The 18,670-nt window shown below is 52.6% G+C and overlaps 2 protein-coding genes across 3 annotated transcripts in view; one reads left to right on the plus strand and one right to left on the minus strand.

Moving 5' to 3' along the window:
• The window catches only part of baiap2l1b (BAR/IMD domain containing adaptor protein 2 like 1b), a 24,933-nt gene extending 15,627 nt beyond the window's left edge, over window positions 1–9,306 (plus strand). Inside the window, exons 7-14 of one of the 2 annotated variants that reach the window (XM_086175602.1) lie at window positions 1,260–1,412; window positions 1,568–1,723; window positions 2,173–2,311; window positions 2,380–2,599; window positions 5,273–5,335; window positions 6,134–6,347; window positions 8,421–8,467; window positions 8,546–9,306. In XM_086175602.1, the coding sequence (XP_086031728.1) occupies window positions 1,260–1,412; window positions 1,568–1,723; window positions 2,173–2,311; window positions 2,380–2,599; window positions 5,273–5,335; window positions 6,134–6,347; window positions 8,421–8,467; window positions 8,546–8,618 (1,065 nt within the window). In that variant the 3' untranslated portion in view covers window positions 8,619–9,306. The remainder of the gene's footprint in view (window positions 1–1,259; window positions 1,413–1,567; window positions 1,724–2,172; window positions 2,312–2,379; window positions 2,600–5,272; window positions 5,336–6,133; window positions 6,348–8,420; window positions 8,468–8,545) is intronic. The other variant, XM_086175604.1, reaches the window with a different exon arrangement.
• Window positions 9,306–14,805, minus strand: bri3 (brain protein I3). The gene is made up of 3 exons (XM_086175605.1): window positions 14,411–14,805; window positions 12,904–13,012; window positions 9,306–10,709 (listed from the first exon to the last, which is right to left on the minus strand). The coding sequence occupies exons 1-3, from the start codon at window positions 14,553–14,555 to the stop codon at window positions 10,577–10,579; spliced, it is 387 nt and encodes a 128-aa protein (XP_086031731.1). The 5' UTR covers window positions 14,556–14,805; the 3' UTR covers window positions 9,306–10,576.
• Between the last annotated feature and the right edge of the window lie 3,865 nt (window positions 14,806–18,670).

The raw sequence follows: 18,670 nt of genomic DNA on the forward strand, positions 1-18,670 counted from the left end.
TGACGTTCTTGCGCTCTGGCGTTCTGACGTTCCGCATCTCACAGAAGGCCAGGTGTTTGGATTCCAGACACCTGAGCGTCACGGCTGCAAAAGCAGGCAGACAGACAGGAGCTTAACAGCGCAGATGATTGGCTGGATGGAGACGCTCCACGTCAGAGCTTCCAGAGGAGATTATTTCACAAAGCTGAACTGCCACTTTGTGGACATAAAGTTTCAACTGAGCTCCCAAATCTGGAATTAAAGAGGAGGGAAGGCATCGGGTTTCCTGCTCTCAGCTCAGAGCCCTACGGCTTTGCTGGTAAACACAGGTTGCCCTTGGCAACAGGCTGGCCGCGGTGTTGACGGATGTAAAGTGATTAAAACGTTGAGAGGGAGGCATGATTTTTTTGTTGTGTTTTCTAGACCGAAAGAGCCCGCGAGGCTCCGGGTTTTATTTTTTCCTCCTTCCCATCGTCCAGCTGTGGAACGGAAGCCTCCCAGCGTCTTTCCGGAAAGGTGCTGGCGCTCTCGCCCTCGCCGGCCCTCGCCGGCCCTCGCCAGCCCTCCCTCCCCATACGCTTCACTTTTCCCAAAGATATTCACATCATCGGCATCCGCTTTGCTGTTGTGAAATGTGTTTTCTCAGCGTGAGCTTCACATCCGTAGATATTATGATCAACAATTCAATTCCTGATTAATTCCCTTCAGATAAGTGGAATATGTGGATTAGCAGTTTACCGCCAGGTCTCCCAGATGTTATCGAGCTCAGATGAACCAGAAGGAGGATCGGAAGCGTGAGCTTCAGGGAGGCTGCGGGCGGGCAGATGTTCCAGGTTGGTCACCTGGAACATCTGCAATCCTCTTCATTCATCTCCTCTTGGAGATGCTTGAAATAGGACTACGGTGAGGGAAGAGCTCTCCGTCCCATGAAATGACACGCCGATAAAACGCTCTCGGGTTGCCATGGAGACCACCGTCGTCATTTCGCGGGGCCGAAACACACATGCAGGTGAGGGCGCCGGACTGAAAGTTAACGCTCCTTTGACGGCCTCACGATTGTTTCTAATCCACGGCCGCTGCGGGCGGAGATAACGCGGCTCTGACCTTTGGAAACGTGGCCCCCTGCACCAGAGCGATAAGGACGTCTACCTAACACACACACACACATACACACACACACACACACACACCCCAGCCGGCGGCTTGAGGAGTGAAAGGACCTGGAAGCGTGTGCACGGACGATAAGGCGGCGTCGCTGACGGCCTCGTGTCCGCCGGCAGGTTCTGGAGACCCTGACGAGCCGTCAGATGGACGTGCAGCTGTTCGTGGCCGACGGCTGCAAAGAAGCTCTGCTGGAGGAGAAGAGACGCTTCTGCTTCCTGGTGGACAAACACTGCACGTTCTCCTACCAGATCGCCTCCTTCCACGACAAGGTAGGAGAGCCGAACCTGCCGGCCGTCCGCTTTCACTGACGACGCGAAGGCCCGACGGTCCAATCTGGCTTTTCAGAACCCATCTGGTTACCATAGCGATGGAAAACACACACACTCATTTCTTTTGGGGTTTTTTTTTCCCCGACCTTCCACAGGCCCGAGACCTGCTGACGGCGAAGCTGGGCGGCTGGCAGGACCGCTGCAACGACGCCACCGACATGCCGGACAGCATCCTGTCCATGATCGAGGGGCTGCGGGCGCCCGTGTCCATCACGCCGCTGCCCTCGCCGTCGCCCTCGCGCCACAGCCTGGTACGTCACGTCCGGTCCACGAGTCAAGGTCGCGCATCGCAGGAAGCTGAAGGAGCTATAATACAAATTTTATTCCCTCCCGTGGCGTAGCGAGCGTGCATCACTCACAGCGACGGCCCGATGAAGAATCGCCGCAGACTCGCGGCTCCGCCTGGATTTATGGGCCTTTTTTAGCGGCCCGTCGGGGCTCCGAGCGCACGGAGAGCAGAGAACTGTTAGAACGTGCAAATTATTTATTATCCGGGATAAAACTTTATATCCCCGGTAATGTAACCTCCGATAAAAGCCGATTGTGTAGGACGTTCACTGAGCTTTACTGCGCCGGGTTATAAATGGATGTGTGCGTTAGCTCGGAGGCCACCGCCGCTTTTATAGATACATGAACATCTGATGGGAGGAGCGGCGAGGACTCACATCTGCCAGGGTTGTAATGTTTTCCTCCGACACAGAACATCTCCGCTCCCTCGGCGCCGGCCAAGAAGGCTCAGACCAGCCCGCTGGTCAGCATCTTCGCCCAGGAGAGCAGCAGCAGCAGCAGCAGCAGCAGCGCCGCCGCCGCCGCCGCCGTCAACAACAACAGCAGTAAAGGTGTGTTTGGCTCCGAAGCGGCGTCTCCTGTGTGGACCCTCGTTCTTCTTCATCCGTCTGGTCTCCAGCAGATCTGGGGAACGGTGAGGACGGCGGCCTGGCCCGCTCCGTGTCCGTGGCCACGGGACTCAACAACATAGCCAAGAAGCCCCGCGTGCGAACCATCTTCCCCCACACGGCCGGCGGCAACAACACGCTGCTCAGCTTCGACGAGGGGGACGTCATCGTCCTGCTGATCCCCGAGGAGAGGGACGGCTGGATGTACGGAGAGCTGGAGAAGAACGGGAAGTAAGTGAAGGCCGCCGGTGTTTAACAGGTCAGTCGGAAAAAACAATTCTGTTATTCGGCTCAGAGCTTCTGCCTCACGGCCAGAAGGTCCCTGCTTGGATTCTCACAGGCTTCCTTCCTGCCTGGAGCCTCCGTCCGTGTTCTCCCCGTGTCTGTGCGGGGTTCCTCAGGGTTCCTCAGAGTTCCCCAGGGCTCCTCAGGGTTCCCCAGGGTTCCTCAGGGTTCCCCAGGGTTCCTCAGGGCTACTCAGGGTTCCTCAGGGTTCCCCAGGGTTCCTCAGGGCTACTGAGGGCTCCTCAGGGTTTCTCAGGGTTCTCTGGGTGACCCTTCATGGAGACCCTTCTTGGTCCAGACCTGTGGAAGAGAGTGTGAATGGCCAGATGTCTCTACATGTGGCCTCAGATGAGTTAGAGAGTGCAGGTCAGGCCATCTAGAGGATCAATCAATCAATCAATCAATCAATCAATCAATCAATCAATCAATCTGTTTCATTCTAATATACTGGAACCCCCCGATCCCTTCCTGTTGGCGTCCCTGCCACTGCTGGACCTAATAAGACCTGGTCTTGTTGATACACAGAGCACGTGCAGCATCACACACACACACACACACACACACACACACACACACACACACACACACACACACACACACACACACACACACACACACACACACACACACGAGATGCAAGCAGAATGTGTCTCCAGAGTGGGGGTGTGTGATTGAGGTCTCTGAGGTCCTCCTCTGAAGCTGGTCTTCTGGACCCCTCTCCCCCCCCTCTCAGACGGGGTGTCTGGACTCGGACCCGCGGACGGAATTAGGGATCAAAACGTGACGGCCAGAAAAAGGAATGAATTTCGGGCCTCTTTCCAGAGTCACGCCTGGAAAGGTGGGGGGACGCGGACCTTCTGGAGGCCGAGGCGTCCATCTTATCAGGAGGAACCTTCTGGCAGGCCTTCTTTGTGTCCCGCGGGACGCCTCGCACACACACACTTTGTTCCATCGCTTGCTTTTTTACTCCCTTTGTCTTAAATTAGCTTTGAACGTGTATCCCGGCAACCCGCATGGCAGCACCCGGCCTGAAGCGGGGACACACACACACACACACACATACACACACACTCATAGGGCAGGGGAGGGAATGTCAGCAACACACACACTTACACAGAGAGAATAAGTGATGGGAGAGGTTTCCCGTGACAAACGGGGTTTGACGGTCGGCTCGCCGGTCGGTTTCACCGAGGCTGAACGGATGGATGTCGTCCTCGGGTTTCTACCAGCGTTCTCAGCGTAAGTGTGTGTTTTCCACCCGCCGAGGGGTTTGTCCTGATAAGCAGGCCTCGGTCAGCCTCGGTCCAGGACGGCTGGACCTTCGCTGAGACCTCACCCTGTGGGAGAAAGACGTCTCCTTATTCCAGTTAGGTAGAACTTCTCTGCACCAACCGTCAGCTGCCAAAGCAGGTTTTCATTTTTGGAAGAAAGCAGCAGGTTATTCTGCTCCAGAGTTTGTACCTGAAATCCCCAAGAAGCTGGAGGATCTCAGGTACTTGGGGTCAACAGTCCGGAGCGTAGGAGAGTGTGGAGAAGACGTGAAGAGACGGTCTAAGCAGGTTGGAATGGGTGGAGAAAAGTGTCAGGGGTATGAAGAGATAGAAGAACATCAGTCAGAAAGAAAGGAAAGGTGAAGGTGAGACCAGCGATGATGTTTGGACTAGAAACTGTTCCAATGACCAAAAGACAGCAGGCAGAACTAGAGGTTGCAGAGATGAAGATGTTGAGGTTCTCTTTGGGAGTGACCAGGATGGAGAGGATCAGGAATGAGTCCATCAAAGGAACAGGACATGTTAGATGTTTTGGAGAGAAGGTCAGAGAAGCCAGACGGAGATGGTTGGGTCATGGACAGAGGAGGGATAGAGAATATATTGGTAGACGGATGCTGGAATCGGAGCTGCCAGGCAGGAGGTCTGGAGGAAGACCAAAGAGAAGATTTATGGACGTCGTGAGAGAAGATATGAAGGTAGTTGGTGTGAGAGAGGAGGATCCAGAGAATAGGGTTAGATGGAGAAGGTTGACTCGCTGTGGCGACCCTGATAGAACAGCCCAAAGAAGAAGAAGAAGAAGAAGAAGGAGAAGAAGAAGAAGAAGAAGTTTGCATCCATTCTGCTGCAGTTGGTTGGATAAGCATCTCGCAGGACCTCCAGCCCACAGGGGCCCGTCCTGTGAGACTGGAGAGTCATGTGACTCACGGAGCGGCGAGGAGAACCCAGACGCCGCAGAGCGACCGCGGCGCTGTGGCGATTTCAGTCATTGTAGTTTCGATTCATCCACGGATCCTTCCCGCTCCTGCCCGACGTTTGCGTCTCCGCCGCCGCCGTTCTTCCCTCCCAGACGCCGCCCGGCTGGTGTCTGAGCGGGAGTGTCTGTGTGATGATTCACAACACACATGGTTCATGTAAATACATGTAGAAAGACTGTTAAACGCAGAGACGGGCAGCTCACCCGCGTCCTCCTCAGCCTCCGCGGCGTCCATGGCGTCCATGGCGTCCATGGCGTCCATGGCGTCCATGGCGTCCATGGCGTCCGCACCCCTCCGTCCTCTGGAGTGTGACGTCCTCACAGTGTGTGACGGCACCAGTCAAATCATCTTGTCCTTCTGTCCGTGCCTTTCAGGAGGGGCTGGTTCCCTTCGTCGTACTGCCATGCATTCTCCGAGCCGCTCGTGAACAGCAACAGGTAAGGGGACTCCACACACACACACACACACACACACACACACACACATAGACACACACACACACAGGTGTCAGGTTACAGCAGCGGTATTGTTGCGGCTGCTTCCTCCAGTGACGGTGTGGGACTGAGGACCTTCTCTGATCCTGCAGAGGAATCTCCTCGACCTTTGACCCCTTCTCTTCCGGCCTCGGGGTGAAGGGGTGATTTTCCCAGGTGTGCCGGAGCAGCTCCTTCACAGGAGCACCCGCGTTGTCGCGGTGTCTCCCAGAAGAGTGTGTAGGTGGAGAACCTCCCGCTCGTCTCGCCGCGATCATAAGCGAACACTTTTATTCTTCTTCTCCTCCGGCTTCGTCCCTTCGGCGTCTCCATCTGATCCTCTCCTCACACCAACTCGCCTCCTGTCCTCCATCCCAAGACCTCCTCTTGGAGGAAGAGCGACCAGGAGCTTCAGGGATGGAGGGCAGGAGGGCGGGGGGGCGATTGGCTGTGGAGACCCTGAAGGGAGGAACCTAAAGGAGGAGGAGATAAAATAATACTTTAATACTAACGAAGAAGATGAAGAAGACCTGCAAGATATGAATGGATGGTTTAGGACGTCACCTGGAATCTCTTCCTTTTCCCTTTGAGTTCCATGTTTGTTCTTTTCTCCCGAAACATCTCGTCCTGTCCGAGAAGAAACACGAGATCCACCACAGAGGGGAAAATGAAACTTTATGTATGAAATATTTGATTTCACTCCGGCAGACCTCCCGGTCTCCGATGAATCCATCCCTCACCGGTGTCCCCTCCTCCCCCCAGCGTCCCCGCCGCCCCGTACCGCAGCCGGAGCGTGGTCGACCTGCACCACCAGGACACCGAGACGGACGAGGCCACCATGATCCTCCCCCCGCCGGACTACTGCGACTCCCCGCGGCGGAACGACGGCGGCGGCGGCGGCGGCGTCACAAACCCCGTCCGCCGGCACTCGCCCACCCCGTCTGCAGCCTCCTCCTCCTCGGCCGACTGCCGGACGGTGAGCGCTGCGCCGGAGGTCTCATTGTTGGAGGCGGAGAGAAGATCGGGGGCTTCCTCGGGAAGCTATCCCATAATATCCCATACTATCACACCCCTCCCTGCTTCTCACAGAGCAGTGAAGTCCTCAGGTCCTGGAGGTCTGGACCAGAGGAGACCAGGCTTTATCTTACTGTCTGTGTGCATGTGTGTGTGTGTGTGTGTGTGTGTGTGTGTGTGTGTACGTGCTCTTCAGGCTTCCATCCTCCACCTCCTCTCCTGAAGAACCAGACATCCATCTTTTTCTCCGTCTCTCCATCTTCTTTCTTCTCCTCTCCTGCAGACACTCATCTCACCTGCAGAGATATTTTCCTTCCATTCAACTCTCAAGTCGCTGCATCAACTATCTCTATCTCACACACACACACACACACACACACACACACACAGCCTGAAATAGCCTTGCTGGTGGGAAGAGTTGTGCGTGGAGCGGCGCAGCAGTGCGGCTGCAACCTGGCACAGTATTTTTAATATTTGGTCAAAGTTTATTTTGACTTTGGTCAGAGGCCGATCACAGATGAGCCTTCCTGCCGCTGAGATTCAGGCGTCCACAGTCACAGAGTCACAGAGTCACAGAGTCTCAGAGTCTCAGAGTCTCAGTCCCACCGTCACCAACCAACGCTCTGCGGCCTCGCAGACGGAGGAATGACTGGAATCCATTCCAGCAAAGGTTTCTCCTCTCGGCCCCTTGGATGTGGACGGGGTGTGTGTGTGTGTATGAGAGAGTGAGTGTGTGTGTGTGTGTGTGTGTGGGGTTACCCAGGAATGCACCCTCACTGGTTTGGTGGACTTTGAGCAAAACAAACAAATGTGGCTAAGAGAGGAGGACGAGTGAGTCCAACCCCAGAGGACCAGGAGGACCAGGAGGACCAGGCCATGTCTGGCCTGCAGGTTGAACGTTGGTCAAGGAGGAGAGAAGATAAGATGAACTTTGTCCATCTCCATAGTGGAACTTCATTTGTCACCACAGTATAACAGTTATAATGTCAAAAATGAAAAAGGAAAATAGATAGAAATAGACAGACAGAGGACAGCAAGACATCCATGCATGAATAGATATAGAAGAAGTCAGCGATGAAGATGAACACACTCTCGACGTGAACAGCCACTCCATGGCAGAGAGTTAATATGTGCGTGTCTCACCCGCGGCCCATCTGTAATCAGGGCCTCCTCTGGAACCTCTCAGCTTTCCTGCCACGGCCAAACACGCGTGGATTATATTTTTAGCCAAGCCCGCCATCTTGTGGACACACAGAGTACTGCGGGTTGAGAGGCTTCAGAAGCACCTGTTGCTCAGAGTCTGCAGAGACTGCAGAGTCTGCAAGGTCTGCAGAGACTGCAGAGTCTGCAGAGACTGCAGAGTCTGCAAGGTCTGCAGAGACTGCAAGGTCTGCAAGGTCTGCAGAGACTGCAGAGTCTGCAGGGCAGCGTCTCCATCACCTCGGCGTGCCTCCGAAACAAAAGTCTTCAGACAGCCTTTGCTCTTCATCACGGCAGAGTTGTAGTTCTGGGTGGAATGTGAGCAGGACGCTGGATGGAGCTGTGGAACAGAGGAGTTCAGATCCTCTGCCGTCCTCGGTTCTGATTCCCAGACGGGAGGAGAGACATTCCCCAGGCTTTCTGTTTTCCATCCTGCAGGTCGACAAAAGACGTGATGTGGAGATGAATGTCTGATAAGGAGCGTCACCTGGTGTGTGTGTGTGTGTGTGTGTGTGTGTGTGTGTGTGTGAAGACACATTCCACCTCCTCCGCCCACCTTTTCAAAGCGCATGGCCTCTTCGTTCTGAGGAACCGTTGTCGGTTGTGTCGGTTGTGTATGAAGGAGACTCGTATTTCCAGAAGATCCTGTTTCCAGGGGCTCTGCCTGCAGCGTCCTGACACGTGCCTGCCGGGTTTGACGAGCTCCCGGCGCTCTTCCGGCGAAGGCCTCGGCGCTTCGTCCGGCTCGGCAGGAATGGAGCAGATCGGGTTTGGGCTCGTGCGACCGCTCGCCGCGTGACTCTGACGCGCGAGTGAACCTGTGTTTCCTCCGCAGGCCGTCCGGTCCAACGGCGTCGGCAGACCCACGCCGGCGTATCTGGCGTAAGTTTCCCCGAAGCCGCCGCCCAGACGCCCCGCTTCCCTTCCTCTGACGCTCACTTCCTGTCTGCTGTCCCGCAGCGGAGGGAACCCCTTCTCCACGGTGCGCCTCCGTCCCACCGTCACCAACGACCGCTCCGCGCCGGCCATCTGACCCCGACGACCCCCCGCGGCGTCGGGCCGGGACCCGCCGCTTCTCCCCGTCCGGAGGCCCGGAGAACCCCCTCCTCTGCTGCGAACCCTCACGCCCAAGTATTTTTGGACCATTTTATTTCCAGAGTAGATGCGGATATATTTCAAATCTATTTTCTACGATCGCACGCCCGTCAGAGGTGACGTTTCCAAGCCGCCGCGATCTCACCCGCGCTTGGGAATAGACCAATAAACGAATGTTCAGACCCAATAACGTGATATATTTCTACTCCTGAGTGCTCATTGGGCCGCAGAGGCAGCGAGACAGGAGAAGATCGGACCTTTGGACGCTTTGCATTTCACCCGGAGGTCCCGTCGAAAACCGTCTTTCCACCGCCCGCTATCGAATGTAAGGAAATCACCTTTGGAAGACGCCCGGGAAGCCGTCAATAGTTTTGCCATTGTTGAACTGAACGGATGAGGACCGGAGACCTTTGCCTTAATGTCGCGTCCACAGCTGCGGAAGCACCCGATGAGAAGACGACAATCGGCTCATCTTCTCACACACACTCACACTCACACACACACACACACACACACACACACACACACACACAGCAGCTGCTAAACCGTCCGCCTTCCTTCGTCAGCGCACGTCGCACCGTTGGTAGAATCTGCTGTAAAGGGAAAAATAAAAGGTGATTCAGTTTGCAGTTTGTTGTGAATGGCTCTCCTGCAGCGGGTGCTCCTGAGAGTCTCTTTGGATCACATGCGGAGGAAGCATCAGAGGAGATCGCCTTCGGTAGCATTCATTTTTAATACCAGGAACCCATATAAAAGTATGAACCTCGATCATTCCAGCGTGCCTAGTGTTTTCTGAAGCAAATGTTCCTAAAGTGTTCGTCCCTCTGCTACAGAACGCTCACACTGCGCTGTGATGGAAGACAAAGACATGCAGACATTCAGTTGATTGTCAGGCTTGGTGACTTGTCATACAAAGATGGAAATCCAGAGATGGCGCGCACCGGGAGGTCCCACCCCCAACCCCACACACACACACACACACACACACACCTCCTTGACCTGCACGCTGAAGGAATCCGTGATTATGAGACCTTCTGCCGGAGGCGGCGTCCGATGTGACAGTGATTTAGGTGGAGGGCGTTTCAGATTGTCTCTACCTGAGGTCTGCCTTCGGCCCCCGAGAAGCACGCCGTCGCGTCCGCTAACGGTCAGTGCAAATATGGCCCCCGGAATAGTATCAACAAAAAGAGACAAAAACATCACTGTCTCTTTGTCGTGAAGGAGTCCACCGTCCCAGAGGGGACCGTTCATATCCAAATGTCTCTGCGCGCTTTCACATAGTTCTTGTTATTCTGCGCGGGGAAAAAAAAAAAAACAAAAAGGAAAAAAAAAACAGTCCCGTGAATAGATTCTACCATATCAGAGACGTGCGTGATTCCCCCGGTTGGCTCGTCAATCCGGGGAAGAGGAGGCGCTCCAGCGAAACAAAACAAAAACCAAAAGAGAAAAAGGTGAAGCCTTCAGCGTGAAAATAAAAGCGTCCGGCTTCCGCTCGGATCCCGGGGCGCCCCAGACGAGAACCCCACGACCTCACAGCATGAAGTGAAGGCACTGACGACAGCTGGACACGTTGGCCAGAGTACATCCTCAACTAACATGACAAAATACACACGTATGTATGTACGTGTATATATATATATGTAGGCAAATATACATACACACCTCTAATTAAAACTCACCTAATGGTAATATCTTGCTCACCAGTTGTACAGGACATAATGGTGACAGCAATGTGCAATATTAAGAAGAGAAACAAAGGAAAAGGACAAAATTGCTGGATTACAAATGTGTGTGTGTGTGTGTGTGTGTGTGTGTGTGTGTGTGTGTGTGTGTGTGTGTGTGTGTGCGTGTGTGTGTGCATGCGTGTACGTGCATGAGCTGCAGTTTTTGGTCACTCTAGCCAAAGGTGGCGCCACAGTTGGGGCAGCGCCTCTGTCGCAGCGCAAAGCAGAAGAGGATCCCCAGGGGGAAGAAGAAGATGGCACACAGGATCCCCAGGCAGGTGAAGTCATCCTCCAGGACACCCACCCTGCAAGACACACACACACACACACACACACACACACAGGCCGACAGAGAAGCTGGTGAGAATATATAGAAATCCAACTTAAATGTGTGCATGGATTTGATGGAGCAAGAAGAAGAACTGACGTTCCTCTCACATCTGAACATGACTTTTCAGCTCAAAGGGTCCGAGACAAAGTCGGTTTGACGGAAAGCCGTTCTTCTCAGGCGTCCGACCAACGCTGTCCCACCCTGGACGTGCCTTTACCCCTTTGACCGAACAAGTTCTCTGCTTTCTGGGATCAGCTTTGGCGACCCGGGAGAGCCTCGTGGGCTTTTTTGTTAGAAATATGTGATGATTAAAAATAACCATCAGAGCGTTAAGCAATTTGTTTTTGAGGTAGAGTCATCAAGGCCGCGCCTCAGAGAGGCTTTAATCCGCCGTCACGGTAAACAAAGTCCCGACTGTGGTCCCATGACTGAGCCGTAAAGACCAGCGTGGCCTGCAAATCAGCCGGAGGCCCCGCGGGAGAATTAATGGGCCCGGAGTTCAGCGGGAGACTGAAATGGCGCCGCAGAGCCGCCGACCGTCCACGGCCTTTTACCGCCTTCGCTTTCATCGATTGGCTTCCGTTATACATTATCGATCCCGGTAAGGTCACGGAGTACCGTACTGGCAAGTCGTTGGCATGTTTATCCAAATGCCGGCGGTTGTCGGACAGTCTTGTTAGCACCTGCTAACCGTGGTCCGAGGCCACTCTGCGCAAAGCGTGTTTGACATAACCCTCTGCGCTCGTGCACTTTCTACCCGATGTTTGCACAAACTGTTTGTTCAGAGTCACAAGAATCTGGGGCCGCCTTTGGCGACGACCCCTTTGGATGTGGAAGGGACGGGACGGCTTTCAGGAGGCGGAGGAACTGAGCTGAGGCCAGAAACAGCGAAGCAGACGGTGGGCTGGGTGGACAGTCCCTGCTGGTATGCTTTGCCATGATAATAACAATAACAATAATCATAATCATAATAGCATCCTCTCAGCCGAGCCGGGACCATGGTAACGCTCGCTTCTCAAAGCCCTTCACGTCAGAGAGGCTCATCAGCCGCATCGGTGCAACACATTCTCATCCAAGCCTGACTGACTGATCGAGGCTAAATTTAACATTTCTCTCCTGAACGATAAGGAGAGATTTATTTCACAGATATTTCTGCTGCAGTTTGACCTGAGCCCTGTGATCCCGATGCGGCAGAGAGGACAGGACTTTGGTTCAGTGGATCACCGGGGCTTCTTATTCTTTGTTAAGATCCGGCCGTGTTAAATACGTATCGTGTATATTTACGGATTTGTATATTTTTTTGTGTGTAACGACAATGACAACATCACAGCTAAACTAGCTCAACAGACATTTTCATCGGTGCAGCGCGCTGGATATCCCAACCCCCCTGCGCCTCCTGGAACGCTGCCTCCCGGTCACCCCGGCCTCCCCGGAGAGCCGTCACATGCCCGACAGCATCTGACTAACAGGATGTTGACTAATGCAGTGAAACCAATGACCGTCTTCTTTCCGCGGCCGACAGGAAACCCGCGTTTGCTGACAGCGTTGACTCGGGAACGCCGGGGACGTTTGGATCGAATCGTTCACCAAGCGCAGACCGCAGAGGTTCAGTGAGACAGCGGTCTTACTGTTTCTCTGCTTGGGCAGCCGCTGAGTCCCAGAGAACACGGGACGCTCGGCTCCACCACGGGCCCACTCGCTAGCTGTCAGCTAAAGCACATATGCCTGGCTTTCAGAAAAAGAAAACACGCGCGGGAGCTCGAGGCTGCTTTCGGCCCCGGAAGGAACAGGAGCCCCTGCTTCCTGACAGCGGAGCTCTGCAGAAGCTGGAGGTACCTGCAGCTCGGAGCCAAACACAGGAAATACAGCAGCGCACTTTCAGTTAAAATTCCCCTTCTGAGGGTTGTAGTGACCTTTTCATCTGACAAAGATGTTGACACCGGTGCCGGTCCAATGATCAGCCAGAGAACCAGACCGCCATCTGGCGACCTTGGAGGTCACCTGCGACCAACAGATAGCCTGGCCTGCGCAGCCCACGTGCAAACGTGCAAAGCCGCTCAAAGTGGGAGACTAAACGTCCCCTTTCGTGCAGGTGTCGGTGGTCACGAGCAGAAGGAGGCGCTTCAGTTTTACAGTCTGGCAGGCTAAGAGGGGTGTTTGGGCCTCACCTGCAGGCGGGACAGCCGCCCACCACCACTACAGACGGCTGGATGATGGTGTAGGTCCCGGTGTAGGGCTGCTGAGATATGGCGGGACCCATCTGGGCCGGAGGGTACCCTGCAGGGCAGAAGAAATATGTCAGTAATGTCATAAACAACAACACGCAGGGAGCCATAAAACGGAACCGATGGATCACCTCAGGGAGGAGGAAGTCTGCGGCGCGACCATGTGACCGTCACAATCCTTTCTATCTGCTCAGCGCTGCACACCAAAAGTAATTACAATGAAGGAGGCAATCATGGCGCTGACTGTTTTCCTTTTCAGAGTCACTTTTAAAACTTTCAGAAACGTATACCGTAGCAGACACTGACAGAAAGCTCATTATTTGCACGACATGCTGAACTCATTGGTGGAATTCGTGGAATAAACTTTGGTGGACGCGCAGGTCAGACTCTCCCACGCACAGAGCCAAACTACCTTTGAGCGAAATCCCGCGACCGTCTGAGGCGGCCTTCGACCGCGGCCTCGTACCATCGCGCACATTCGCCTTGGCACACGCCGGTGTGTGTCCTTGTGCGGGAAACGGCGCTCACCGCTATCTTCCCTCTCTTTTTGTAGCATCGCTGCAGAAAGTATGCCCACACCCCGGCAAATCAGCTTCATCTTGAAAGCATGGTACTTCCCCAACGCGTTCTGAAAACATCCCCAGTATGAATCACAAATAAACCTTTGTTAAACCCGCATCATACATGTATTCAGACTCCACAGGAAAGTTCACTGCTTATCTGGCCTCCACAAAAGAGTATTTTGTAATATTACCTGTGCCTATTTTATGAATGTCATTTTGGAACGGGTTTCTCTTCAATGTATCGGCTTTACAATGTCATTGAGTGATATTATGCGTTTTTATTGTACTAATGTCACATTTAAAATGAATCCCTTTTCTTAAAGCACAAGTTACTTTATAAAGAGAGATCAATGGATACAAACAACATTCAGCTAAAACAGCAACAGACAAAAAGGACATAAAGTAGAACAGTTTTATGTCATTTTCAAAGCAACGTGGCTCCTTCTGTAAACAACTATTCTATAGTGTCATTTTCATGTTTTTTTTAAGAATGTAATAAAATGAATAGAAGGTGATTTTAACCGTCCCACGGAGGGGAACTTTGAGTGGAATAACGTTACACAGTCTTAGACCAGACATGATGTAAAGTGTGTATTTTCAAAACGTTACACGTATGAACTCCGTCTTGTACGCTGGGTGTCAGCGGCGCCAGTGCGCCTGCGCGGCCGCGATCTCGCCGTTTCCCGTCGCCGCCTCTGAGCGCCCCGGAGCCCCGCCGAGGGTCCCGGAGCCCCGCCGAGGGTCCCGGAGCCCCGCGGGAAGGCCCCCGGAGCCCCGCGGGGAAGGGCCCCGGAGCCCCGCGGGGAAGGGCCCCGGCGTACCGCGGGAGGGCCCCCGGGTCTTCCGCTTCCGTGGCCGCGGTTCGCGGGTCGGCCGGGGATACTCGCCTGGGCCGTCGGGGTAGGGGTAGGGCGGCGGGGCGGCCGGCGGGATGGCCCCGTAGCCGTGCGGCTGCGGGCCGTACTCGTACGCCCCGGGGACGGCGTTGTAGGCGGGGGGCCGCTCCTGGATGAGCGGCTTGCTGTCCACCATCTCGGCCGGGCAGCGGCGGGGGGTCGCGGGGGCGGCGGGCTGCGGCTCCTTCGCTGGCCGGAAAGCGGCGTGACGTCGGCGGAACAAAGACGAGCCCAAAGTTCACTGCGCTCCTCCATCAACCGGCTCCGTCCGCGGGACTCAGCGGCGCTTAGCTGAGTTCCATGGCCGGGGGTCCGGCGGTCGGCGGCGGCTCGGCGGCGGCGGCGGGTCGGGACGCGGCTGGAAGTGTCCGTCGGTCCGTCGGTCCGGGTGTCACGGGGGCGGAGGGGGAGGAGTCACGTGATCGCCTCCGAGCGCGGAAGGGCTTCTTAAAGGGACACGCGCACTGCCGCCCGGTGACGTCAGCTGAGGCGTTACACGCAATTTTAACAGTTGATCGAATCCATTTGTATTTATGCTACAATGAATAATAAACGTGTCTTTTAATGTAGATATACATATATAGTTTTTTTGTTTGTTTAGAAGTTTATTGGGACAGTGTACAAATACATGAAGCACAGAGGCAGAGATGTTTGTACCAGATTATAGCTCACAGCTCATTTCCATCTGTAGTCCTGGACAATACAAATATAAAGCTGTATAAAATAGACAATATATATAAAATATACAGATAGGCAATAAAATAATTATGCAATCTATAAACAGGCAATAAAATATGTCTTTTGCAAGTTGAAAGTGCTATTGTTGTGATATTGTTGTGATATTGTTACTTTGGTCATCTGGGGGCAAAATGGTGGTGGACACTGAGTGTTCCTAGAGCTTCTCCATGGTTGTCGTTGTTGTCTGCTGTCTATTTATTTGTAGATTTTTGAGTCTCGCTGTCTTCTGCCTTTCATATACATCTGTATTTGTAGTGTAGCGAGTCACGAATGCTGCGGTTTATGTTGATTGTTGATTGATTGTTGATTGATATGTTGTTTTCTGTGTGATTTTGCAGTTGCCGGGAGTTTTGTGGATGTGGTTTGGGGTTCAAGGAATTCTGGGGTTTGTTACCTGGAATTGAGCTGGAACAGATAGTTGTATGAGGTCTAGTGTGGTGTGGTTGTGGCCAACTACAGCTGTTGCTTATTAAACAGACGTTTTACAATCAATGGGGCGTTTTGGGTGATGATAAAACGTCTAATGACTCAATTCCAGGTAAAAAAACAAAAAAAAAAAACAAAAAACAATTTATTGCACCCCAAAGAACACCCACAACCTCAAAATCACACCGAAAACAAGCATCAACATAAACCCTAACATTTGTGACTCACCACAATATTCATATTTATTTCCTTTTTTGGACATTATAACTGTTACACTGCTGTGACCAAGGAATATCCCCTACGGGGATCACTAAAGTTTATCTTATCTTATCTTATCTTATCTTATCTTATCTTATCTTATCTTGTCTTATCTTATCTTATCTTATCTTATCTTTCACCCCACAGGACTTGGGGTTGGGGACATATTCACATCCCGAAGTTCAAGTTATCAACAAGTTATCTCTTGTTGGTGTTTAAGGAATAAAGTCCTCACAAACTACAATCTTAATATCATGTAGTTAGTAACATGTGATGAGCTGCCTTCACTCCGTGGAAAACCTAACAAACTAAAACTAAAGACAACAAGGGCCAGAAGCTCCCGGGTTGGATTTCCACGGGTGGCTTCCAGTTCTCAATGCTGTCCCGTGTCTGCGTGGGTTTCCGGTGATGTCACAAAGGGGGAGCGGGAAGGGGGGGGCACGGTGTGTGATGTCATCACACCCGCCGATGAACCCCTAAGAGTTCACAAATCCAGTACTGAGTGTGAGTGTCCTCGTAGATGGAACTCTAGCGCCACCTAGTGGTGACGGTGTGCAGAGACGCCCCCCCCTTAAAAACCATCACTTCAATCCTTTTAATCCGCCTGTTTTTCACGGAGGGGTTGAATTCCACAACGGGACACTTCCCACGCCTGCGTGACGCTGCTGCGGCGTCTCAGACCCACGGAGGGTTTCTGGTCCAGCAGAGGCTCGGCGGCTCCCGGGGTCCAGAGGAGCTTCACTGGAGACCCCGAAAGCCTGGATGCCTCCATGTGTGTCCCGGTGACGGACAGGTCCGGGGTGAACCCCGAACCCCCCCCCACAGATAGGACAGGAAAAGATACTGAGTGAACGAATGAATGAGTGAATGTTGAGCCAGACATGATATGATTACTTTACTGCCTCACAGTATGTCGTAGGATACTGAATGTGTGGCTAAATTTAATCGTCCATCAGTGACATTTAACAGGCACGAAGAACTCAGCCAAACCTAAAATAACATTGACATTAAGTCTCTTTCATTTCCTAAAAGTAAACCAAATGTTATAGCGTCTCTTGAGAGAGAAGTTGGTGATGATGGAGATTTTTCTTGAATCAATTTTTGAGTTTTAGCCCCCAAACTGTACTTTTTCACATGAGCACAACAGATGGTCTGTGGTTTCAATATCATCTTCACAAAATGTGCAGATACTATCTACCTCAATAATTCTTTGGATGGGTAGATGTTATTCATAAGTGCGTGTGTGTGTCAAGTGTGACTCTTTTGCCTTAGGGGGTATACAGTGGTATGAAAAAGTTTGGGCACCCCCGATCATTTTCAAGATTTTCCTTTATAAGTCATTGGTTGTTCGTCTCAGCAATTTCAGTTTAATATATCATATAGCAGACAAACATAGTGATATTTGAGAAGTGAAATGAAGTTTATAGGATTTACAGAAAGTGAGCAATAATTATTTAAACAAAAGTAGGCTGGTGCATAAATTTGGGCATCCCAACAGAAAAATTACATCAATATTTAGTAGATCCTCCTTTTGCAAAAATAACAGCCTCTAAACGCTTCATATAGCTTCCAATGAGGGTCTGGATTCTGGTTGAAGGTATTTTGGACCATTACAAAACATCTCCAGTTCAGTCAGGTTTGATGGTTTCCGAGCATGGACAGCCCGCTTTAAATCACACCACAGATTTTCAATAATACTCTGGTCTGGGGACTGAGATGGCCATTCCAGAACGTTGTACTTGTTCCTCTGCATGAATGTGTAAATATCTCATGTTACAACGTGGACACCTGCGGCTTATAGACAAGTGCGACCTATATACGTACACATAGATTTATTAAGTTGTTTTTAGCCGCTACGGCTTATATTCAGGCGCGCAAAATAGCCCGTAAATTGGGGTACATTCAAACCTTCTCATTTCTTTCGTTTTTACGAGCCACTCTTCACTTATGTTTATAACCATTCCTTGTACTAAGCATTTTATATTGTTATGTTTCTGTGTTCTAATGTATATATTGTACATAGTCTTGCTTTATTTTGTATCAATATCTGTAGCTGCATATTCTTCCAGCGCCACTATTTGCACACTTTGCTACCCAGAAATGCTGCTGTGACAATTGTAAAGCCTGTCTCATCGGACTTTACGATGCTCCAAAATGCAACACGACGTCAGACTGTCAGGTCCCTGGTTTACCTGTCCCGCGGTGAAGATGACATAGGACTAATTTCCCCGACGTCCGACATCCCGCGGAATGGGCCTCATCATCCTGGACAGGCGGGGGCAAGATGCGGGGTCCCCGACGAGCAGGACCCATTGGCCGGCTGGTCGGGGTGTCGCCGATGAAATTCGGTCACGAGACTGGGGTCCAAAATATGGCGAGTAGGAAACCAGGACCGTACCCCTCCCAGTCCACAAGGTACTGGAGACCTCTACCCCGCCGACGGGAGCGAATCAGAGGACGCACTCTATACACTGGCCCACCATCGACCATTTGTGGAGGGGGAGGTGGTGGTGCCGAAGGAACCAAGGGACTGTTGTGGACCGGCTTGGACACATGGAAGGTAGGGTGAACTCTCATGGAACGCGGGAGCTCCAACCGGACAGCCACTGGATTGATGGACCTCCTGGATGGCGAAATGCCCGATGAACTTGGGTGCCATCTTGTTGGACTCCACTCGGAGGGGTAAGTCTCGGGTGGAGAGCCACACTTACTGACCAGCTCGGTAGGTAGGTGCAGCAGTACGGCGGCGGTTGGCAGTGGCAGCATAGCGACCCGCAGAACGAAGGAGGGTGGAGCGAGCTTGGAGCCATGTGCTGCGGCAGCGACGGA

Source organism: Fistularia commersonii, chromosome 28, assembly GCF_037954325.1.
Source record: "Fistularia commersonii isolate RoL2024-O1a breed Wild chromosome 28, RoL_Fcom_v1.0, whole genome shotgun sequence".
Lineage (NCBI taxonomy): Eukaryota > Metazoa > Chordata > Actinopteri > Syngnathiformes > Fistulariidae > Fistularia > Fistularia commersonii.

What these genes read in the sequence shown, in the direction of transcription:
- bri3 (XM_086175605.1), bottom strand. Translation starts at nt 14,555, where the DNA reads ATGGTGGACAGCAAGCCGCTCATCCAGGAGCGGCCCCCCGCCTACAAC. An exon ending in CCCCTACCCCGACGGCCCAG is followed by an intron (nt 13,013 to 14,410) that starts GCGAGTATCCCC and finishes TCTGCCCTGCAG; the next exon opens with GGTACCCTCCGGCCCAGATG. An exon ending in GGCGGCTGTCCCGCCTGCAG is followed by an intron (nt 10,710 to 12,903) that starts GTGAGGCCCAAA and finishes TGTGTCTTGCAG; the next exon opens with GGTGGGTGTCCTGGAGGATG.